We start from the raw sequence: 11,756 nt of genomic DNA, 5'->3' as shown, positions 1-11,756 counted from the left end.
AGTATCAATTAGATAAATTGGGGTTTTTTTTATCTTAAGATTACCTATGGCGTCTCTAATTCCGGGTATTAAATCAATTATTATTGCGCACTTCAAATCATGACATATATCTCGGAAGTCATGATATGAATAAAAGATATTTCCACATGAAATGACCCTGACGTCAGAGTGGAGAGTTGCCTCGTCACCGTCACGTTGCACGAGATGTGACGTCACTGCTTCTCGTTATTTGCTCGCTAACAACACACGTCAGTGGAAACCGGTCCGCGGTTCTGCATAATCGTTGCTTAGATCCGGCCAGCATCTAGTGATTCCCAAATTCCGGAAACTAAGTTAACAACTCTCATGAGAAAAATATGTGATTCCCAGATAATTTGCTGAGTAAGCGGATAATTTCACGTGCTAATAACCCAAAAGTATTTATTTACACACATTTTTATTATGGTTTAGTCATCGCGCAGCCTTTTTAACAAACATGTACATCATCGATTTTCGTCTAGTAACAAGATCATAAGTTTAAATAATACACGTTATTCCACAGCTTCCAAACCAACGCCCGCTGCACAAATTAGCTCATATTAAAACAAAATAAGACCCGTTACGTTATTTACATAATCCCTGTTTATCATTTTTCTATCTCGCTCTTGAAGGCGTGATTGTCAAACTTGGCTTTCCTATCAAGCCCGCTTTTAAACCACATGAACTGCCAAACAAAACGAAAACATTATAATCTATCAAATTGAAAGTTGCGATCCTAAAGGTCCGCATACACGCACGTCAGGCTCGTGCGAGGCACGCGACGCCCGCGCTGACCTGTGACTCATGACATGACCCGGCGCGCGCGCGCAGGCGAACAGCACAAGTCGAATATTGAACTGCGATTCCTAATTAGGTAGAGTTTGTTTGTTTAAATTAAAGCGCAGTTATTTGTTCGTATTATGGTAAATTGTATACTAATTTTGAACGAAAGTTACGTTTAATTTTGTAAAAAATGCCTGTATCACAAAAAAATCAAACTGCGTGCAACCCTTAGTGCACTAAATTACTCTGTCTATAATTTTGGAAGGTTACCTCTAGAGTCTGTGCGGAAATAAGAGTCGTGGAATATATGGGGCCCAATTCTACGACTCTTCTCTTTCCGAACAGACTCTATAATCAAAATCACTACCTGAAAAATAACTGTACAGTCAACCAATTTGAAACCTAGGCCACTATAGAACCTTTATCGCTTCTAACGTAAAGATACCTGAGATTTTAGCAATTATAAGCAGGTAGGAAGTGATCTCACGAACCAACGTAAGATTAATCTTAGGTATATTTTTTCCTCATCCTTGTACAGTGTTTGCGCAGGTGAATGCGTCAAGTCGGGTCAAGAGTCAAGTCGGTTGCGTGACGCGTGCGCCGCTGTCTGCTGTCACGTACGCTGCGTTATCTTTTTAGGTTATTTTTCCTTTTTTAACGTAATTATTGAACGTATTTGTATATATTTTAACTCATGGAATCTTTTAGTATATTCTTTTTTCTGTTCCCCAAAGGTTGCCCTGAAGAGATCGCTTTTTAGCGATAATTCCGCTTGTTGTTTTGCCTCTGTATTTCAACATTTTCAACAATTATATTTTTCATTGGTTTTTAGTGTTGTTTTGTAAGTGAGCAATAAAGAATTGTATTGTATTGTCGTTTCCAGTAAAAGCTGTCAGTCAGACGGTACACTAGAGAGGCGACTTAATTTTTATTGTATATAATCGGTACCCCGGACACGTAGGAAAAATGGAACAGATGCCTACCTACTATAATATTTGTAAACCCTAAACATGCCGCTAAGTTATCTCACCCTCACGCTATAGTAAAATCGTAGTCATGATCGCGTTAACTTGTAGAAAATCTAATCTACAAAATACTAAATTCATACTAATATCCATACTTCCATACTATAATATTATAAAGGCGAAAATGTGTCTGTCTGTCTGTCTGTTACCTCTTCACGCTTAAGCCGCTGAACTGATTTTGTTGAAATCATCCCTGAAGAGAGTGCAAAGGGGGGTGGAATTGAAAGATTTAATGAATTTCCTAATAATTGAAGTAAGCAATGCGCGAATTGAATGATTGCTATTAGCATTATCCAGGCGCTATACCTACTTTAGCTGCTGTCACTAACTCCACGCAGACGAAGTCGCGGGCAAAAGCTAGTTTTTAAATATTGATCATACTACCTTTGTCCCCGGACTATGTGGACCCGGGTATGTCCTTAAACTACGTCCAAGACCACCGGTGGACGGGCAGCAGCGTCCCTCAAATTCGGTGTACTCGACTGCGCCAACCCGCCTGCCAAGCGTGGCGATTATGGCATTCACGCCCCCAAAGGGGGAGGCCTATGTTCAGCAGTGGACGTCTTATGACTGAGATGATGATGACTACCTATGTCAGTAATTATTTTAAATCGTCATGCTACTCGTAGATCATTTAAACAAGAACAATGAATTGATATTCAGTGATTGCTACACTGTTTACATTAGATTTACAAACGAGGTGCAACGCATTCGAAAATCGGTCATGGAATAATAAAACACGTGAATGCACAAGGAAAATGAACAAAAAACTGTTATCTGTTTATAAACGTATGTAAATGGTGAGATATCGACAATGAATGTTTACATGTACGTAGGAAGATTACAGATTTCCAAAAAGTTGGAAAAGCACTCGGAAATTTCAGGAAAACTTCAAATAAAACTTTATTTTTGGAAATAAAAAAATTCGAATCAACATTATGAGAAGTTTCCGGAATTATTCCTATGTGGTAATATTATATGTGGAAATCAGAAAATCTTGGAAACTTTCCGGCGGCGCATCAGTAAGGAAGATAATAGGTACCTATGTGTGGAAATAAATAAAATAAAATGAAATAGATGTGTGTATGGAAAGAGTGGAAAAACATAATAACCCCTGTTTATTAAAATTACGATAAGTAAAATGAGAAAGCATTACGCAGTGAAATAAACATATAAAAGCGTGACTATAGATCGTGGTATAAGATAAGGCTTTAACCTTCAATAAACACACCATACGCCGTCATTTTATCTATGGTGTTAAAAATTACACGTTTTATGTAAAAACCACGTGTCTTTAACAGTTTCTAGTAAACATAGTTGAGGAAAACCTTGGCGAGACGTGCGTCAGTAAACGTTAATAATTCTTTCACGCTTCAGAACCTATTAGTCGGATGTCCTATACACAGCACCAGCACAACCGACCTACTTCTATGATTTGAATTTTTTTAAAGCACTCCGTGCAAGTTATCTAAGTAACAATGTTCTATAAAATGCATTACTTCCTGTGATTATATCTAAATGCGCAAATGTATAGATAAAAAGACGAATAACAACTAAACTATGTTAAAATTTAGCACTCTTTACTGTTTTATTAATTGGCACGTGTTTGCAAATAACTTTTGACCTAGAAGTGTTAAGAATAACATACATAGAGAAACATTGTAAGAAGGTAATACTTTACGTCAATTTACTCGTAATCATTATCAAGTTGTAACTAACTGCGGTTAAAACTAATTGCAAATAAGCCTAGCCTTGTTAATGTATATATATACAAACGAATGTATAGACAATTCAAACATATAAGTTACAATGTAGGCATCGTAGGAATACAATAAACAAAGATACCCGAACAGGTTTTTGAGCGAGATGCTAAAATGTTTAAAATATTGTAATTTTTGTTGTCATGGCAAATAAAAAAAAATAGGTATTTGTACAAATTTGCGTAGCGTATGGGGCAATAGGTCGTATCTAATAAGTATGATAGTAATTGAAAATCATTTATTTACATACAATATACAGTGTGTTACTGACCATGGGGCTTTAAATCCAGGGCTCGATTCTACTCGCTAAACTGAGCTACTTTTACTATGGCACCAACCCCGAAATCCCGAAAATTTTTTTTTACTTTTTCATACATTTTGGATGATCAGATGTCGACGTTTTTAGGGTTGGTCCCATAGTAAAAGTAGCTCAGTTTAGCGAGTAAAATCAAGCCCTGGATTTAAAGCCCCATGGTCAGACACACCATGTATATACAGTGGTACTACTAAACGAAATGAATAACTAGCTTAAATCTAAAATAGGCCCCTGAGGCATTGTACCAAGGATGTTAGTCATTTACATTTATACTTCTCCTATATATATCTAGGTACTTATCCTTGTATCCTAGATCTTTTGTTGGGGTCTTCCTTCATAAAACTTTACAGTACTCACAAGCGAACCCAGTACTGCCCATTGAAATACCTTGTCACAAGATTTACGGATGCTCAGTCAAGGATGACTCACGCTAGACCGGGCCGTGCCCGGGCCGAGGCCTCCGACATGTCATTTTCTATGACGGCTGATCGGTGATCATGTGGTACTTTCCATAGAAAACGAAGCGCAGGAAGCTCCGGCCCGGCCCCGGCCCGGTCTAGCGTGAGTCATCATTTACTGTGTTGTCAGAAACCCTTGCAATTAGGGTTGCCATACGTCCGGATTTGTCCGGACATGTCTGGATTTTTGACCCTTTGTCCGGATTGCCGCCGGACTTGGCATGTGTCCGGATTTTTAGGAATGACCTTATAAAAATAAAATGCGCACCCGGGGAGGTGGCTACGGGATCGGGCGAAGGGAAAGAGAAAAGTAGATCCACGATACAGTACACCGCAGAGAGCAGTGCGCCGCCGGGGCGTCGTTCAAGTTACGCCAAATCTCTGCTACAAGAAATGTCCGGATTTTTAGGGTGATGTCCGGATTTTTATCAGGACTTTTAATTCTTCCATATGGCAACCCTACTTGCAATAAAATGAATGCCGAAACTACCTATACAATATGAGTAATATTTCTTACAAATTAACTGGTGAGAACCTGTAATTGGCTTTTGGTATCACATTTATGAAACCTATTAACATGTTAACAGCTGTTGGATCTCCGAATAGTAATAAATAGTAATAAATAAAAAAATAGGTACTACACGCTTTTATCCAGTTTCCTCATCTGATAAGAGCCATTACGTGTACATGATATCAACAATAAACAACTTAGTAGACCCAGTTACCATTGAATAGGAAAATTCCGATTATTAATTATGAATAAAATACGACCTGGACCATTAACCCTAAAACCTTATCGACGGTGATATCGCAAATAGGATATAAATGTCTTGATTCATTAAAATGCGATGAATAAAAGGAAAATTTGGCAATACTTTTTATATTAATATGTTAAAAAATTAGTGTACACGATTGTGGTAGGGCTAGTTATCGTATAGACACATGAGACTTCTCACTTCTCATATCACATTTTTAAGTAATTGTTTTTTATTTGTAAATTACAGAATATTGTACTAGCACGTAAACGTTTTTTTTTGTTAGTAGCACTGCCCACAATTTTTCAGCTTTGCTTTATGATTGGTGTTTTTGGCACGAAACCGTGTTTTCAATTTCAACTTATTTATCATTCGGATTACAATAGACTTTTTTTTTAGCCTATCTGAGTGTCTCACTGCTGGGCAAAGGACCAATATTATATACTTATAGTAAAAATACACAGACACACACTGTACCTAAAATTAAAATAAAATTGTAAATTAGACTATTAAGACCCATAATACTTAGGTACGATGAGGTTTATTGTGCAAAAGATTTCGTAAGTAAATACCATTCATATACGTAGAAGTGTTGACATAGATATACGTATTGCTGAAATTTTGTTCAAAGAGAAAATAAGTAACTCTTCATCAATTTCAATTGCGACCTCTGGCACAATCTCTCATCTATTATAAAATGTTGATAAAGATACCTATTTCAGTCACATCTCATTGCATCAACGAGATCACATGCCGACGGCGTGCTGATAGATATCGTTATAATAAGCATTAGTCAATAATTGCGCTCAATCTTACACATCTATTTCCACGTGCGTCAGAACGGGACGCGTTAATTTATACACAATACATAGAATAAAACCGGCCACGAGCGAGTCGGACTCGCACTCTAAGGGTTCCGTAATTACACATTTTTTTTCCTCCCGGTTCGTTGCGTCTTCCATTTTCGAAAACTTTTGGCTGTGGCGGCATGACACGACAGGCGTGCCTTACGCCATAGAATATGATGGCACGCCTGTCGTGTCACACGCCACACGTTAAAAACATTGATGACACGCCAGTCGTGCCATCCGCACCGAAACGGTTAACCATAACTTAACCACCCTCGTAGGTTTTCCTGTAATCTATGGGTATAAAGAATTATAGGTACTTAATCCGTATTTTTTTATTTTCTTTAGACCTATTTATAATTTTCTAATTTATCCCCCAAAAAAACCTTGTACCGTGTCTTGACCGTCTTTGTACTCTCAGTCACCGACTTACATACCTATAATGTACTTACACCAAATTTCAACTCAATCGGTCCAGTAGTTTCTGAGCAAATTGTCTGACAGACGGTTGGACAGACAGATACACGACTTACACGAGTGGTCTTACTTTTTTTTCCTTTTGAGATACGGAACCCTAAGAACAGATAAAAGTAAGTGCCAGAATGCAGGCCAAGGAACCGGAATTAGACAAAGTTTCCTCTCGTTGATATCATTAGTAGCCATTAGTCCGCGTCACCACGTGCCACGGTAACGCGTCAATTGACATTTTTCCATTGCACATTAGCCTAGTGGAATTTTTATATTAATGACTTACGTGGAAGCCAGTGGGAAGATTTAGACAATCGACGATCATTGACATTAAACAATACGAAAAAAATGAGTAAATTAAGATTAATCTTGAAAGGCCGGTTATTGAACTACCACGTCAGTCAGTCATCAGTGCGATCAGCTGATGTAATTTAATATTCGGTGTATTAGAATGTATCTTAGCTGTAGGGCTAATATGGTCGGCTCTTTATCATTTGTCACCATGCCTGTCACGTTCTAACAAATATGTAAGTGCGAAAATGACGCATGGCATGACAGGTGATAAAAATGCGAAATATTCTAGGACGCCTGGCTTTGCATGTATTGGGGTATGGACGATTATGTGACCTAGTTTGACTCTTTTTTAACGTAGCCACCTTTCTACCACATATGCATCTATTTACTAGGAGTCACAGAGTATTAATTAAGTAGGTATAAGTATAACTGCTTAAGTGCTTAACTTTATTATTTTCCTGCTCATATTAATAAATATTAATACAGTGTACATTACAAGATTAAACCATAAATGACGACAACTGATTAGCACATTCTATTTTTAGAAAACTAACAGTGTAAAAGTTCATAAACACATATTATTTTCCATCACGCTCTTACTAAATTTAGACTTAATCTGTATATCTTGTTTAGCGAGTTTACTATGTCAACAAGGTCGTGCGATATCACACAATAACAATGCAAATTGCGCATTGTTTTTTACTACATAATCTACTTATCAGCCGTCATACTATTCTAGAAACCCTAACCTATGGTCAACTTAATACTAATTTTACAACGTGATAAAAACTGTGACCTACTATCGATTCCAGAAAATGTCAGCCTTAAAACTGGCAGTCGTTTAAATCTCGCACTTTGTAAACATGTGTATGATATTAAGTTCATAACTGAGTCACAAGACATTTGGATGTATTAATGCCATTAGTCACGTAAACGCTATTAATTACAAAGTAATATGTAAAGTTTGAGTTAATAAGAAGTGAATCAGTTTATACTCTAAGTCCACAACATGTCAATTTACACAATTATTGACTCATGACCAATAAGCACCTAACGGATTCTGTTAAATAGATAATCGGTACTTATACTAAGTACTTAATTACGTCAAGACTTCTACCGTGGACTTATATCCTTATTAACATGAACATCAATAACACAGGGCTCAAATAGGTATACCTTTATTGTACATCATTGCGATGTAATCGGTTTGTACTAGGAAGCAAACGGCGCGATTTGGGAAATGAATTAGAGATTAACTAGATACGATATAGTAAAGATATGTGACGTCCCACGGGTAAAGGTATCTTATGGCGGTTGGCGCTTACGCTATTATTAACGCCGCTCCAATATTGCGACGCTATGCGACGTAAGCGCCAGCCGCTATAATGTACCTTTTTCCGTGAAACGTCACATATCTTCATTATTTCATATCTAGTGAATTTCTAATTCATTTCCCGAATCGCGGCTCCAGCCGCCATACGGTACCTTTTGCAGTGGAACGTCACATATCTTTACTATTTCATATCTAGTGAGTCTCTAATTCATTTCCCGAATCGAGCCGAAAGTCATTGCATTGAGGGTATTGTATATGTATCTATAGATCAAAAAGTACCGTTCATATATGTATTATGTATGTATATTGAAGAATATCAGTTATCCGCACCCCAAAAACGAAAGTCGCTACAGCCAAGAATTTTGTTTTGCAAACTTTTTAACCGTTTCGTAATTTGCTCAATACCCGATTTACAATACCCAAATTCAAATAAATTTGCCTCGATTGAATGATAAAAATTCCGAATAAAGCATGTTAAGTGCCCAAGTGGGTGTTATGGGAGAAGGCACGGTCTCAGATTTTATTAATCGGGTGTCGATACTGGGGGACAATTTCTCATCAGCGCATTTCCTAAAACACAAAACGGTTTAAACTTAACTTGTTATTCCTGAAACTTGAACCTTAATGCCTAGTTATTGAGGTTGAAATTAGAGTAATCAATATTATCCGTACAGGGCTTTTTTGTTGTGAATGTAATATGTGTAGGCGCAACGTCGGCCGCCCACTCGGTCTGAGTAATGCGTCCATCCGACTGCGCTACCGCCCGGCGCCTGCGTGCTGCCACCGTATCAAGCTTCGACTCACTTAACCAGTATACTGTGACCTAGAAATACTACAGAAACATACATGACCAAAGACCACACTACATTGGTCTACTAAGCAAAGGCTAGGCAATGGAAAGAACACCCCGTCGCGGCAACGCACGCGCCGATCTCATCGCTCAATATCACCAGCGCTATGATATTTAACTGAACCTTAATAGCTGGTGTGGTACGACGTCCCGCATGATCACAATTATTTTGATTGCCACCAACCGATTGACCGCTTTGATGGATGACGGTTTGTAAAACACCAGAGTAATTACGTAATGTTCGGGGATGCCGGTCGATATCTTTGAACTCTTAAGCTTCTAAATGACAAGATTGATACGGCACATCTGCCACCGCCTCCTTACTCGTATGTCTATTTGTCTACCGAAAGGTCATGTACTTACCGTCGGCGTCAAAGATATGTTTACATTTTTCGCCTTATTACAAAGGAGTAAGGTGTAAAAGTGTAAACATATCTATGACGTCGACTGTACCCATTGAATTATTATTCCTAGCTAAGACATATCTTGAGCCTAAATTAAATACGCTGGGTTTTGCCAAACCGATTAACATAAAATTTCTACCTACTGCAGGAAATCATAGAAAGAACTCTAATAAACTACATAGTAAACTAAGCTGAGAACTGAAAGTCTTAGTTGCATTCAACGTATTGGTACATTACTTGGTGCCATAGCGACCACACCTCAAAACAACAACATTGCCCAACATCCTCATCAAACAGCTTCATCCCAATGATCACGCCATTAAGCAAGATATCTTATTGGGGCGGAATAAGGCCTGTAATTCTGTCTGTCAATAATTATTACGTGTAATCCATGATTGATGTCTACAGTAACAGTAGCGGCCAATGTACTATCGACGACAGTTCAATAACAAATCGTGAACCTTATTACAACGCAATACGGTTCTGTATAGAGTAGGTACTATAGTCGGCTTTCGTTTGTTATTGACGCTGCATTGTGCTTCGCTACCGAATTGATTGATCGCGTTGCAAAACTGCATGTAAATCCACGCTCCTAATTAGATGGCTTTAATTGTATACTTACGTAAGTTGGTTGCAATGAGCACTGATTAATTGTTACAGATGGGGCCGAGGTAATGTGCTACGCCACAGGACTCTACAGGGCTACGGGCTAGGATAGTGCTACAGGCTCTACGTAATTAACCTGACGTAACGCTACGACTTTTACTCATACAATGAATGTATGGTTAATTTTAAGCATGGCCCCATGATGTAGATTTATTCAATTACTTTACCCATCTCCATTATGTTATTCCATTGTACAACCTATGAAGAGGCGTATACTTATTATTGTAAAGCATAGTTGTTGATCTATTACCTAAACGCTAAGTAGGTAACCGGTAGCAAGTGAGCGTAGAATCCGCGGCGTGACTAACGCCAGCAATTACCAGAGCGGGCGTCGCGGCGAGCGGCGCGGCGCGGCGCGAGCGTCGATTGTTTACGGCGCGCACGCGCGGCACGGGCGCCCCCCGCGCCCCGCCGGCAGCTGCTCCGCGCCGCACAGGTGGCGCGTGTGGGAACTCGACGGCTCCGTGCGTTCCCACGATCGCGCGCCCGCCGCTCCCTATATAAGCCCCCGCTCCGACGTTCCACCGCATTCCGCGTTCAACGCTCAGCGCTAACGCACGCTCACTACTCACTTACACACAATCACCATGTCTTACGAGATCGCGTATTCGATCGCAGACGACGGCCCGCAGCCCGTCTCGCGTACTTACCAGTATCGCAAAGTGATGAAACCGATGCTCGAGCGCAAAAGGCGCGCTCGCATCAACCGCTGCCTCGACGAACTCAAGGAGCTGATGGTCAGCGCTCTCCAGTCGGAGGGCGAGAACGTCGCCAAATTGGAGAAGGCTGATATTTTGGAATTGACCGTTCGCCACCTTCACAAGCTTCGCCGCCAGCGCCGCTTGGCGCTCAACCCCACAGTGGACGCTGACCGCTTCAAAGCTGGATTCACCCATGCCGCCAATGAAGTGTCTCGGTGTTTGGCTTCGATTCCCGGAGTCGATGTGAGGCTGGGAACTCAGCTGATGACCCACCTCGGCCACAGACTGAACGATATGCAGCGCGCCGCCACCGGTGCCGACACACCCCCGGCCAGTCCGCCGAGCCCTGCCCTGTCTACAGTGTCTTCCTCCTCCGGCTACGTGACCCCATCTCCACCAGCGTCGCCCGTGCCCATGCACACAGCAACCCCCTTGGACTGCTCGACCAGCGGCTCGTTCCACAAGAGCCCGGTGGTGTGGCGGCCGTGGTAGAGCGGTGCTCGGATCGGACCCGGCTCCGCGGTCACATCTGTTCCAGCACCGCTCGGAGCCGCCTGCCCCACTGAGTCCACGATCCAAAACTAGTGATGTTCATGTTGTAAACATATCTAGATCTCACAATTTAATTAGTGTTAAACTTAGCTCGTAAGCAACTTGAAAGCTTTAATAAAAGTAGCAAATAAGTATATTTTGTGATACTAAAGAGTAAATATTATTGTAAAAGTAAGAGATGTTGTATCGAGCCCAGTAGAGATGGTTCGAGTTGTTATTTTTTATCGTTAAAAAAAATATGTCACGAAATCGTGAAAGAACTGGCAAAAGAGTAAGTCAATAAAACACATATTTCTTTATATTTCTGAATTTTATTCCCAAAAACCCTACCTTGAAATTGAGCAAAGATATATAGGTAATAAAACTTTGTACCTACAAAAAGTACTTAATAATCTTAATATATTTACCTATAAGATATAACATTACGATCACACTCGCAACAGCGTTTTGACATTAATACACATTATTTCTCAAAGGCGAGTGTGGCCGTAAAGTTAACAAATCCTCAAAACAATCTGACACCCA

The 11,756-nt window shown here is 39.9% G+C and overlaps 1 protein-coding gene across 1 annotated transcript; it reads left to right on the top strand.

Annotated features, from left to right (window-relative positions):
* Nucleotides 1–10,377: 10,377 nt before the first annotated feature.
* LOC134797676 (enhancer of split mbeta protein-like) lies at nt 10,378–11,530 on the top strand. Its single transcript, XM_063770018.1, has one exon. It carries the CDS (start codon nt 10,566–10,568, stop codon nt 11,169–11,171), a length of 606 nt encoding a protein of 201 aa, XP_063626088.1. The 5' UTR covers nt 10,378–10,565; the 3' UTR covers nt 11,172–11,530.
* The last annotated feature ends 226 nt before the right edge of the window (nt 11,531–11,756 follow it).

This window comes from Cydia splendana, chromosome 15, assembly GCF_910591565.1.
Source record: "Cydia splendana chromosome 15, ilCydSple1.2, whole genome shotgun sequence".
Lineage (NCBI taxonomy): Eukaryota > Metazoa > Arthropoda > Insecta > Lepidoptera > Tortricidae > Cydia > Cydia splendana.
The sequence above is the reverse complement of the archived record's forward strand: the minus strand, read 5'-3'. Positions and strand labels throughout refer to the sequence as shown.

Excerpts from the sequence above, each read along its gene's own strand:
- LOC134797676 (XM_063770018.1), top strand. The coding sequence starts at position 10,566 with ATGTCTTACGAGATCGCGTATTCGATCGCAGACGACGGCCCGCAGCCC.